The sequence below is a fragment of the Mercurialis annua genome, linkage group LG4 (assembly GCF_937616625.2).
Source record: "Mercurialis annua linkage group LG4, ddMerAnnu1.2, whole genome shotgun sequence".
NCBI lineage: Eukaryota > Viridiplantae > Streptophyta > Magnoliopsida > Malpighiales > Euphorbiaceae > Mercurialis > Mercurialis annua.
In genome coordinates, this window is record NC_065573.1 from 31,516,808 (window position 1) to 31,530,411 (window position 13,604).

Sequence of the window (13,604 nt, forward strand, 5' to 3'; positions counted from 1 at the left end):
CACAATAATTTTAGAATATAAACTATGATAAATATGAATGCAATATATTTTATTGTATGATTGCAATGTCATTATAAAAAGAAATATGTAGCAAAAATAGAAGTCAGCTTTCAGAAGTTTTAAGTCGCTATCTTATAATGAAGCAACCCATCACCTGAAGTTGCAACCTCAACCACTCATTTAAAATTAGGCCAATTTGCCAATTGTAATTATTTACAGATTTACAAAACTTTTTTTGACAAATTCTCTATATATCTCCTCATCAGTGACTAGTAGCAGACGTACGGATTGTTGCCGATGGTTCGTCTTCGTTCATAGCCTGCTAGAACTCTGTCACAGTGTTTTCATCTGCTTCCCCTGATGCAAATACACAGAAAAGAATATCATTTTTAGGATAACAATATCCCACATGAAATGGGCGATTCTTCGAGAAATTCTTTGATAGACTGTTCATCATGTCATAGAACCTATGTACAAAGCCAATTGAATTCTATCGCAGTACTATATAATCTTATGTTAGATAAAATAATATGGTTGAATTCAATTAGCTTTGTTCACGGGAAACGCATTACAAATTTTATCAGACAATGTACTCATATTACATGATAGACAAGTTTATCTAAGAATTTCTCATGGGGAGTATAATGTACATATTGACTAAGCTTGTATAGGTTTAGTAACAAAATAACACCAAGAAAATAAAAAGATGGTGACACTTAAACTCACTAAAATGACATTTGATAGTGAGTGTACATACACACTTCAACCATCTACTTTAATATGAAAAAGATTTCAGTCTCAACTGCTAGAAGGAAATAGTAGTATTAGTAGTAATAGAAGAGCTGCTAACCCATTTATCAGTTGGAATCGATTCGTCGTCGGGCGAAAATGGAGCAACATGATTCAATAGAACAGCATCATCATCCTTAATATCCAATACTTCAACTTTTTCTGATCCAAAATCTTCACTCTCAATTTTCTTCAGAGCTTGTAAAACTTCTGCCATAGTAGGCCTCATATCCTTCTCTTGTTGCAAGCATCGGAACGCTAATTCCGCAACTGATGTTGTCATTTTCCTCACTAAGTAATCCTTTTCGAATCCAAGCATTGGATCAACTAACTCGTTTATGGCATGATTTTGAATTTTGCTTACTGCCATGTTCGCTAAATTTATATCAAGTCGATGCCTACTCGTGTCTACTGCTTGTAAAGATGATAAGAGCTCGGTGAGAACTACTCCGAAGCTATAAACGTCGCTCTTGTCGGTAAGTTGGTAGCATTGGTAGTACTCAGGATCTACATAACCGGGAGTACCCTGTGGAGCAGTTGAAACATGACTAACATCATTTGGAAACAATCTGGATAGTCCGAAATCAGCAACTTTTACACTGAAATTGCTGTCTAGTAGAATATTGTTGGTTTTGACATCGCGGTGGATAACATCTGAGGCATGAAGATAAGCTAGAGCATCTGCTGTCTCAATCGCAATGCTCAGCCGGACTTTCCATGGAAGCAAACTAGATTTTGTTCTGTTTCCGTGAAGATGATCGGCGACAGTACCATTAGAGATGTACTCATAGACAAGTACTAGTTCTCTGCTTCGTTTCGAGGTGCATCCGTATAATGCTACAAGGTTCTTGTGGCGCAAACGAGTTAGGATCTCAATTTCATTCATGAACTGCTCCGCACGTTTGATGTTGTTTTCAAACAGGCGTTTGACTGCAACTATTCGCCCATCATTTAGCACACCTGATCAATCAAACATCCGAATGCACATCAGCATGGAAACGGAAATGCTGAAATATAAAATGCAGAAAAACAATACAACAAAACTACATTTCAAAAAGAATTTTTTACAAGTATCGAGTTTTGTAGTTTCAGAAGTTTTTCCTGGAAAAAATGAAACCCCTAAATATAAGAGCTGAAAAGTTTCTGATCAATATACTATATAATCATTTGACTTCTTACCATAGTAAACAGTGCCAAAGCCTCCATCTCCAAGTTCTCTGGAAGGATCAAAATTGTCAGTGGCTTCAACAAGTTCGTCATAACTGAAAACCTGAGTTCCGAAATAGAGGCTTCCCTTTTCGAGATCAGATTTGGAAGAGGGATAAGAAGGGATGGTCTGAGAAAAATTAGTAACAGGAGCAGACTGGCTTTTACTTGAAGGAGGTGTAAGCAGGTCTTTACTGCTTGTTGGGGAAGATGCTCGTTTTCTTCGTTGCACAAAAAGCAAGAACCAGACACCCAAACCAATACCTACTACAACTGCTACACCTGCTACGCTGAGGCCTGTAAAATGAAACGTAATTATTATCAGATTCGCTTACTGTTTTATTAATCTGTGAGAAAATCCGAATGCTTTTAGTTGGAAAATGTAATTTTACCTATTGCAATCGGAGCTTTACTAGAGTTTCCACCTGCAATTGTCATGAGATCAAGAAACATCAGTTGCTGAAATAAATTTACATGGACTTATTTATTTGCTATCATCAATTCTTTTGTTTCTTTACTATTTCTGATTGCGGAAACATTGACTGAATGAGATTTCCATCATTCCATGCATCATATTCATATGCCAGAACTAATAACTAAAGAAGCAAAGAAAACAAATAAATGAAATCAAACAGTTAACGTTTTGGAATGTTAATGAATGCATGATGAGAACAAAGATAACTGAACGCGTTTCTGAAAATAGAAAGCAAAGGCCGAAATGTACGACTTGACAAATTTCTGTTTAACATAGAAGACAAGCTAGAAAAATGCACTACTAAGACAGAAATGATTGCCAGAATTCAAGACGCACGTGTCTTGTCACATATTATCCTGTAAATCTGATGATTCATCGTAAATCTACGACAATTTTCGGGATTGCGAATGCAATAAAAAAAGAGAGAAGAATAGAAGTTGTCACCTAAAAAAAGTAGTCTACTCGTTCCAACCTTAAAAGAACAGGGGAAACAGGGGAATCATAAAGCTAAGTAAAATGAATAAGCTAAAAGTTGTCTCCTCATTGCAACCTTACCTGGACAAGGCTGATCATTTTTACAAATGCAGAGTGGTCTTCCAGAGCTTAAATCAAACCCGCAATGACCACCCGAACGAAAACAGTCAGCACAATCATTAGCAAAAGGGTTATTATAACTCACATTAAACCCTCCTCTCAAAACATCTCCAAGAAAAGATGGATTATTCTCAAGAATCGGTATTGAACTCTTAAGAACCGGCACTGTAAGAGTAATATTGCAATGAAACCTGCTCAATATAGGATCATTAGGAACCGGACCAAACCAGTAATACGCGTCTTTCTTTCCATAAATTTCACAGGCGAACAAATTCGGTGGCTTGGAGGGCAAGGCAGAATCGTCGCAGCCATAAAACAAAGAGAGGATTTCATTGTGGATGGATTCAAAAGAGTAAAGAGTGTTACTAAACGTAGTGTTAATGAGCTGGTTGGTGCATGCAGTGTTGTTCAAGTCTAACCTGGTAAGAATTAGGGTTTGAACAATTTGGTTGAGTTCAAGAACTTGGTAGTTCAATGAGTTGATTGTTAGAACTGAGGTGGCGTTATGTAGACAAGTGAGCTGGAATCCGGGCAGACCGCAGTAAGCCGGTCGTAAGCCGCCGGAGAAAGGGTAGTAGACGTTTGTAAAATGTCCACAAGAGTAGGTCTGATTACAGTTGGGTAAAGAAGTATGGTTGGAAGCAAAAGAAGTACTCATTAAGTTGACAAAGAATCGAAAGACGATTATGGTGATCGTCGGAGAGAATCTGAAGGTGGCGGCGGAGGGAAGCATTGGTGATGGTGGAGGAGGAGGAGAGGGAGTTGGGCATGAAAAGAACTTGGAAGAAGAAGAGAGTTGAACATGATGATGATACACTAAGACTGGTTATGGATGGTTGGTTTGGGTGGCTAACTTTGGTTGACTTGGACTCTGGTTTTACGGTTCTTTTAAGCGGAGGCTATATTATTTTTTTGGACATGGACGAATGTAAGAACATGCAAAAAGGTGGCCCTTTGTGTTCATTATTTTTCTCTTTTAAGAGATTAATCAAATAGGCTGTTTTGTCTTTTTATTTGGGCTTTGATTGGTATAAATTATAATAATGCTGTATGATGATGAGGATTATGTAAATAGTGATTTGTTTTATACAAGTTGTTGAATTTAGAAATACTTTAATTAGCATCATGAGTTGTTGAAAATTAGGGCGTGTTGGGTAGCTAAAACGAAGATTTTTCTTCGTTCAGAATCAGAATAACCTATGGGACCGTCCTCCTGGGTGATGTTTGGACAAATATTACCTAAAATATGCATTTTTCTATTGTTTATTATTTTTATATAAATTTTTGTGTTCTATTGGACCCAAAAATAAATAGAATTGGTCACAACTATTTTCATTATCTTCTATTTTTATTTTTATAAAATAATTATCGAAAAATTTTATAATGAAAAAATTATTTATCTGACCAATAGCGTGCCTTCTTAATTTTGCCATGTAGCTAATATCTATTTTAAATTATACTAAATAGTTTGATAATAGAAGAATTTATCTTTATAGTCCAATTCAATATGTTGTCTGTTGTTGATACAATTAAAGTTTGGTTATATTGGTTAACTGGTAAAGACATATGTACTTGATGTCTCTTTCCTCCTCCCTTTTCTGTTCATTCCACAAAGGAGGAGGGAGTCGACTGAACATCTCAGCCATTGGCGGGAATTTCGCCCGCATCCAATCCCCACTCCTAGTTGGGCCCAACGAACATAGCAAGTACTCGCTTTAAAATATATAAAAGTTAAAGTTTGATATTTGTTCTATTAAAATATTATAATTTAGCAATTGCAAATTATTAAACCCAAAAATGAGATGGTAGTCTTTTATGTTTTGTGATGAGATTTTTTTTGAATTTGAGTCATACACATAAAATTGAACAGAACATGCAAAATTTCAAAAACACGACACCTACTTTTAAATTAAGTAAGACACATTATAGGTAGTTATGACTTGTGACAATTTCATGAAAGTTGCATAAGAATTTAGTAATAGTGAAGAGTAGAAACTTGAGAAAAAGATTATCTCAAATAAAAAAAAGAAACTTGAGAAAAAGAAATTAGGAAGAAAATAGTATCATTAAAAATTGGCAGATAAAAAAAATTCCACTTTTTTTTCAAAATTAGAGAACAATTCTAAAATTTTTCTGGGCACGAATAAATTCTTATGTTTTTAAAATTGAATAATTAAACTCTCGTTATTTTAAAATCAAATAAATAAAACCTTTTAGTTTATTTTTAAAACACTTACATTTTTAATTTTTTGGTAAATATTTTAAATATTTAAATTATTTTTGAAACTTTTTTCCTATATGATTATGAGAGACATGTCAGTCATTAACGAGTGTTTTTAATGGTTTGGCTAAAAGGGGTTATTTGTTCTATTTAAAAATAAAAAGGGCTTAATTATATCCAAAAAAGTTGATATGTATTTTTATGAAAACTAAAAAAAAAATTAGATCGTTTGCCTTAAAAATTATTGCCGAAGTAAAGCAATCATCTTGGAATTTCTAATGACAACTTGGTTTAAAAAATAGGTATTTAGTTGAGGAGAGGTGGATTATTCAAGTTAGCATCCAACAGCCTGATGATGAATTTGGTAGGAAGCATGCATTTGGGTAGTCAATTTTTAATAGTCACTAAATTTTTAAAGTATTTCACTTTGGTGACTATATTTTGATTTGTTTTTAATGATTAAATGTAGTTTTCTTTCGACAAAAAAACTTATAGTCAATAAATTAAATTTAGTGATAAGAAATTCTTCTTATTATCATAAAATTAAATTTAATCACTAAAAATAAATCAATTTTTAATCATTGAAGTGAAATATTTCAAAAGTTTAGTAACTCTCAACGTTAATTATTCAATGGATTTGGTTGAAGGTTTCAATGAAATTTTGATAGAAAAATTGATCAAGTCAAAATACAATTTTGTAAAGATATTGCTGCATCAACATATATATTTAACAAGGTTTAGTTATTTGTATATGTTTTAGAAAACAAAACAGCATAGCATAATTTGTGTTGTAGGAAAAATAAAAAGGACACAGTTGCTAATTTGAAAGATAATTTACCAGAAACATGTTTTGTTAGTCAACAAACATTTTTTACTTTCAGTTTACTTATAAAGTATTAAAAGAAATATATAGCAAAAATTATATTATAAAAATTATCTTTTGTTAGTTATCTTTTTATATTTATATAAATTTATACTAAAAATAATTTGAATGATTAAGTTCTACTTTCTTTATATAAATTAAGTCGTTCAACTTATTTTAGTAACATAACTCGTCATTAATTGCTAAAAATTTATTTCACATGACTTTTTGTAATGTCAAAAACTTTATAAGACTTTTTGTATCGAAATTAAAATTATAAAGTAGTTAAATGAATTTATCACCAAAAATTATGATGAGAATTTTGGTTATCAAATTGTAATCGAAATTTTATCATTTGATTCAAATAATTTTTGTTTATTCCTTTGGAATGGGTCAAACTGTCTGTCTTTATCTGACCTCTAGAATGGAATAAGTCTAAGTCATATAACGTAATTTAATAATGGATTTAAAATAGTATATGGTAGCTAAAGTGTCATAGACCTTGGAATAATGCCTAACACGTTCCTATGCATGACAAGCAAATTTTTTTAGGCAAAACCATAAAACTATATAAAAAATCTTAATTTTAAAAATATAGTTTAAGTCTAAAAGATACTATATCACAAACATACAGTCGATCCTCTAATAGTTAATATTTTATAAATTAATAATTCTAATAATTAATAAAAAATTGAAAAAACCAACTTCGTTACATGTCGGATAATTAATAATTCTATTATTTAATAATTAATAAAATTTAAAATATATTCTACATGAATATTAATTATTAGAGAGATTTTTTTAAAGAAATATATAACAATTGATGATTTATTTGGGCAATACTAACCTTAATTCATAAAGTGGAAGTTAAAATACCATCAAATTATGACTTTCTTATTCTTTTGAAAAAATTTAGAAAAAATTTAGAAAAAATTATTAGATAAACAAATTAAACTAAATAAAATATCTCTAATATAAAAAATATTAAAAATTATTTTACTTTATGAATACGATTTCTTAATAATTATTTTTTAGTTTGCTATCAATTGATATTTTTTAAATTGAATATAAAATTATTTCTTTTAAATTGAGTAATTGTAAAGTGTATTTAGTTAGTTTTTTTTATAATATAATATTAATATCAGGTGTATTAATGTAGATGCTTTAAAATATCTTTTATAATTTTTTTATATAAATTCAATAAATTAATAATTCTATTAATTAATAAATTTTTAATTCACCATGTGTATTAATTATCAGAGAGTCGACTGTATATCAAATAACTCAAATATATCCTTGATAGTTGATACATCTCTTATATTTATGATACGGAATGTTTAAAAAAATCAGTACAAAGTAAAAAATGTAAGCGTTTGAAAATGAATTTAAAAGAAATATATAATTTAACCAATTTTAAGCTATTTTTCAAATTGATTAATAATAATGAAAGTTTAACCTAATGTTTGGGTAGGTTTGAATGCAACAATGTCATCAACGACCAAAATTTTCACGATAATCACTTTTTCAATATGAGTAAATTGAAAGTGTCAATATACTTATCTTGATGGAAAATTATTGTACAAAAATTTCGTACTAAAAAAATGTCCTATAAACAATTTCAAGAAAAATAATGTAGTATAGTTAATACTGGGTTCAAACTAGTTAGAGCTATATCTACCTTCGATTTAACCTAGCTGTTTCGGTTAATTTTTATAAAACTTTTAGTTAATTCATTTCAGTCAACAAAATAGTTCAATTCGGTCCTAATTAAATTTTTTAAAGTTTAATAAATAGAATAAACCAAATATGTTATATTATTTATCTTATATATTTGTTCGTAATTATTATTTTTTATATTTTTTTGATTCAATCGAACTAACCAGATTTACTGACTAATTAAATCGGGTTCAAGTTACATATTTTTTAGATTTAATTAATCCAATTAAATTAATTCAAGATAAAATTGATAATTCTATTAATTAATTGGATTAATTCGGTTATGGTCGAATGGATTGCTAAGTTGCTAACCTAATAGATCATTTTGCTCAACCCTTAGAATTAGTTAGGAAAGATTAGAAGTGGATGAAAAGGTTGAAATAAAAACTAGAAAAATGGCTATTGTCAACGGCAATAGCAATATCAACAACCAAAAAATGGAGAAGAAGACACACCTGCACCATTTTCTGAGCTTCCTCCACAGCTGAAGGGATAAGGACGATCAGTGCAATAACAAGCAAATAAATTAGGATCAGTGGAGTTCGAACCGCACTTCCCACCCGACAATTCACACGTTCCACAAGTGCTGTCATGATTTCCCTTATACTCTAACCCAAAACCTTGCTCCAAAGCTATTTCCAAATTCGCCACACTTAAATCATTGCGCCCCTCTAATGTGTCAACAGCTGATTTAGTTGCCGTAACGATCACCTTAGTGGCGCAAGATCCTAAGTAGCTAGCTATAGCATTACCAAGCGTACCGAGGTCCCTCGTCGTATAAAAGCCTTTGCCTTCGTTTCCGGGTGTGTTACAAGTAAATTCAGTGGACAGCCCATCAATCGTCGGGAACCCAAATGTCTGATTGGAGCAATCGTAGTACAGATCTATGTTTCGAATTTCTGGACCGAAATCGAAATTGGCAGTGTCCAAACTGGTATTTGCGAGACGGCTAGGACAAACGCCGTCTATGTAATCTGTTCTAACTACCTGAAGACTCGTCGACTCACTTTGGATTTCAAGCACCTGGTAAGTCAATTCATCGGCGAGGGTTATTGTTGCTGTTTGAGCAGTGCAATTAAGCCCGAAGTTCGGATGGCCACAATATTGGGGTCGACCCGCTCCCCAGAACGGATAGACAATATTTGAAATGTTTCCGCAGTGAAACAGTGCGCTGCAGTTCTGATATTGAGGGTGATTTTGTGCAAAAGTGAAAGTTGGAGGATGAAAAAAGAGAATTGTTATAATTAAAAAGAGAGACATTTTGTTCAGATAGAGAGAAAGAATGGGTATGTGCGTTTGATATAAGAGAAGAAGAGAAAAAAAAGATGAAGGGGATGATGTAATTTCACTCAAAAAATTTCAAAACTCAAATTAGTTGAATTGGCTGCTCATTTGACGAAGTTGGAGGATGGCAAATTTTGTCAAAGAAGCTTCTATTAGCAAGGTTTATTTAGTAGCGGTCAATGCCAAATTTTATTTGGCCAAGAAAACCATCACGAAAATATTCTTTATTTATTGGTACCATATTTCATTTTATTGACACATCTGTATTTACAAATTATTAGTATAAATTTAGGTCTGATTTAAATGAACCCATAAACAAATAACTTTTATGTATATTTTTTATTTACAAAATTTGGATGTTCCGTGTTGTATAGATCATATTTTTTAGTTAAACAATGTATAATGATTTAAGTTTTTGTAGTTTTTATGATATAGACATCTGATTAATTATTATTATTATTTTAAAAGGTTGTTTTTCTAGACAATTTAAAGAATATCTACAGAAATTTGTTTTATTTGAAAATAACAAAATTTATGAACTAGTTAGAGAAATACTTTGAGTTGCATGAATCATCATTTGTTTGCTATAGAACTTAATGGCATACGCGGAATTTATAGCATAATAGACCCTGTTGGAAAGTCAAAATAAGCAACCTTACATACTACAAGTATTTTAATATAAGTAGATAGAAAATAATAATTAAAATTGTACCAAAAAGAACTTTAAAATACATATCCGAATTATTATATTGTTTATTGATAAAGAAATTATTTTGTTGTTTGAAATGAAATGGTTATTTAAGTCAAGAAAGTGAGATTTACCCTAATATAATTATCGAAATATAAATGTTAGCTAGTTTTGCGATGCTTATAATTTCTGATTAAAATAATGAACACAAACCTATGAATTTATCATCATATGCAAAAGTCTAATTACAAGTCTAGCAAAACAGGATCTTGCAAATTCTAAAACCAGGGCATGGACTAGGAGGATCTGATGTCAAGACGTGATAGGCATGACACCAACACTTACTTTTACTCATATAAAAATTGATGCAGAATCATATATAGTTGATCAAGCATGTCCGTTCATTTTATAGTTTTTACATTTTATAGCAGATTCAGATTTTTTCTACAAGTTATAATTTGAACATTTGGGATAATTTTTGATGAAATAACAAATTAAGAGGTTTGATTTTATTTCTCTTTTCTTCCCATTTTCATATTTTCTGAAACAATAAAATTTAGATGTCTATTTTTCTGACACTAAATCAATTCAATGGACTAAGAACATCACTAATGATTATAATACTCTTCAAAAATATGTTATGATTTTATCATACTTCTAATCCACACCATTGTGCCGTATAGCCTGCTAGCCACAAAAATTAATTTTCTCTGAATTTTTTTTAATTATAGTTACTTTAAAGTAGCCCGCAGAGGGTAGCTAAAACAGAAGAAACATGCATAGTTCATGACTTTCTTGAGCTTGAATTCAATATTTCAATCTAATGAAACGTTTTAAATACTAAACTAAAAATTAAAATTTCTGAAGACATTGACCATTTAGCTACTTGTAAACTAAGCAAGCATGACAATAATGTTCTAGCTTGATGAAAAGGTTCCCAGTCGCTATCAGGATCAGTTAGAACAACATAAACGATAACACATCGTTGGTCTCAAAAACTTTGATCTAAACTCAACAAATGAGCTTTAACTAGTGAATCCTATAGTCGTCTCGAGAAAGCTGCAAAGTTATCATTAACTCGAATGTAATCATCGATAAATTATTTAAATCTCTAATCTCTAGCTATAATTAACTTAGTTGCCTAATAATTTTTCTCAATCAAAGTCTATATATAGTTAAACAAAATGAGCATTTCTAGATTAATTAACACATACCTCTTTTGAAAGAACATGAACTCAGAGTAGGCCGATCATGGCAAAAACAAGCAAATTGATCCGTCGTGCTATAAAATCCGCGAAATCCACCAGAATCAATACACTTAATGCATTGATCAAAACTATTTATTTTTAATTGCAATTCAAACCCTTCTTGTAATGCATAATTAGTTTAACCACATTATTCTCTATAGCCTGAGCAGTTTTTTCCTGAACCCGAATAATCACATTGCTATTGCAAGGATTTACTTTATACAGTTCACTTCTTGTCAAACAAAAGAATTGAGATCCGTACCGTTTATGTTGCAGTTTGGTTGCCAAATAGTTCTGAGAATGGAATTTTAGGTACAGAACCACAACCGTAGAGTAACGTCAGGTTTCTGACATTTCCGGCGCCGTAGTTAAAGAATGTGAATCGTCTCTTGCGACTCGCATGAACTGATTCCGAGAGTCGATTTCGAGAAATTCTGAATGTAGTTGAAGTTAGGGTTATTAAAGCTACGTCGTTTTGGCACTTCAGTTCAAATTCGGGTTGACTGCAAAACTCTGCTCGGTTTTTGCCCTAGAAAGGATAAGTAATGTTTCTGATAACTCCGCATTGGATTGGCTGACGGCAGTTGGTGTGTCGACGATCATCGGCGGCGGCGGAAGATTTGCGGATGTTGGTTGCCGTGAAAAATAATGAGAAAAAGAGAAAGGAACGTATTTCTTGACCCGATCGGCTTGCATTTTTGGGGAGAATTGGTAGTTTTCAAATTAATAAGCGGATTTTAGTAGATTAATGAATTAGTCTTTGTAATTTCTAGTTGTTTTGGTCGGACATTAAATTATATAAATTATTCGGTATACACTCACTAGACAGCAACATATATTTCTAATTTAAATTTATATAAAAAACTTCTACTAAAAATGTTATAGAAAACGAAAAAATTGACTACCAATGAGCTATAATAGTATGTGTACTAGATTTCTACTACGATACTAGAATCAATTCCCCTATAAGCGCCCCTTTCCGATGATAAAAAAGAACAGGAAAAATTCTCTAATAAATGACAAAGTTCACTTACAAAATTTGTCCATTGGTAGTCAGTTCAAAGTTGTGGACAGTGAAAAATATTTCATTTTCAGACTAAGGGAAAAATGGACGTTTTTCAAACACTACAGCGACCACATATATTATATTACTCTGTTGCTCAAGACTTTTGACAAAAATATTGTTACCTAATATTCTTATGATTAATTGGTGTTCTCATTACGATAATGTGGAGTTGAATCAGATAAATAATAGTCTAGTCTAGCTATTTTTTGTTAGTTCGGTCTAGTTCACTAGTCTTATTTTCTTTATTTTACTGGTGTCAGATTCGAAAAATATTAAATTCGATAAATTTCGGTGCAATTTAGCTGATGATAAATGCATATCTCACTTCCGAATGGAGTCCCAAGCTTTGTGCAATGATAAGGAAATGCAAATGCGTTGAGTATATTGCAGATTATAGTAATGAATTTAAATTCAAACCTGGATCAGCAGAAGAAACCATATCCGGTGAGCTAGAACATGACTTTGATCCTATTGATTGACCGTCGCAGTAGCAAACGCTTTGATTGCTAAAAACATCATAACCACAGGCTCCATCGGAGTTTAAGCAGTCGTTACACAAAGTATGATCTGCTTTCCATTTAACCTCAAAACCTTGTTTCAAGCTTACTTGCAAAACTGAGAAATTAAATATATCTGTCGTAAGAGTGAATTCAGAGACTGGAACAACCACACTCCGGTAACACAATCCAGGGCCATTAACACCTCCTGCAGCATAACCACCATTAAATACAGACCCTTCTATGTCACAATTGAATAGTGCCAGTGGTGCGTTGAATATTCCATCTAACCCTGAAGGGCAGCCATAGAAAATCGTCAGGTTCCGGTAATTAGAAGCTAGCTCGAAAAAGGCAGAATCGAGTGTTGTATTCATAAACTTAGGCTGGCAGATTCCACTTAAATAGTCCTGTCTTGCAATTCTGAGAATCTGATCTTTTTCAATAACTTCCAGAACACGGTATGATACACTCTCGATCTCTATTATGGAGTTACCATTCTGACACTCGAGCTTCATTTCAGGAATTCCACAGGCGTCAGGTCGATCTTTTCCCCAAAAAGGATAACTAGCTGTGATATTTCGACAGGAAAAAATATTCCGACAAGCAGTGTATAATTCAGGTTTGCTTAAACCTGTCGGAATTAACAGAAAAACAAAGAAAACAGAGACTGGAAGAGAAAAAATTAGTGAAGAAGCCATTTTCAGTTAGAGAGAGAAGATTGGTTGTCAGATATGAAAAATGTTAAGGATGATATTTGATATGTTAGGCTAAGAATATTAAATGCTTTAGTTGACTTAAAAAATGCATGTGTTACCATTTTTCAACTCATGTTATGATGTAGTTTTCGAATTAGATTACTGGACTAAACATTAGTATATTAGTTTTTCGTTTTAATTGCATTTCAGTTCTCTTGTTGATATCCAATTCCAACCAGCTACTTACTAATTATTTAGTTGACA

General features: G+C 31.9%; 1 protein-coding gene across 4 annotated transcripts; it reads right to left on the reverse strand.

Moving 5' to 3' along the window:
- Positions 1–28: 28 nt before the first annotated feature.
- LOC126677025 (LEAF RUST 10 DISEASE-RESISTANCE LOCUS RECEPTOR-LIKE PROTEIN KINASE-like 1.3) lies at positions 29–13,377 on the reverse strand. Of its 4 annotated transcripts, XM_050371450.2 has the most exons (5): positions 8,319–9,335; positions 2,388–2,420; positions 1,969–2,292; positions 851–1,749; positions 29–357 (listed from the first exon to the last, which is right to left on the reverse strand). In XM_050371450.2, the coding sequence occupies exons 1-5, from the start codon at positions 9,121–9,123 to the stop codon at positions 334–336; spliced, it is 2,085 nt and encodes a 694-aa protein (XP_050227407.1). In that variant the 5' UTR covers positions 9,124–9,335; the 3' UTR covers positions 29–333. The 4 variants fall into 4 exon arrangements, with proteins under 4 accessions (XP_050227407.1, XP_050227408.1, XP_050227406.1 ...); XM_050371451.2 differs by lacking the exons at positions 29–357; positions 8,319–9,335 and adding an exon at positions 12,566–13,377 and having other exon boundaries at positions 522–1,749; XM_050371449.2 differs by lacking the exon at positions 29–357 and having other exon boundaries at positions 522–1,749; positions 8,319–9,336.
- Between the last annotated feature and the right edge of the window lie 227 nt (positions 13,378–13,604).

Coding starts and splice junctions, on each gene's coding strand:
- LOC126677025 (XM_050371449.2), bottom strand. CDS start 9,123: ATGTCTCTCTTTTTAATTATAACAATTCTCTTTTTTCATCCTCCAACT. Junction 2,421..8,318: donor AAGCTCAGAAAATGGTGCAG/GTGTGTCTTCTT, acceptor TGACAATTGCAG/GTGGAAACTCTAGTAAAGCT. Junction 1,750..1,968: donor CTTTGGCACTGTTTACTATG/GTAAGAAGTCAA, acceptor TTGATTGATCAG/GTGTGCTAAATGATGGGCGA.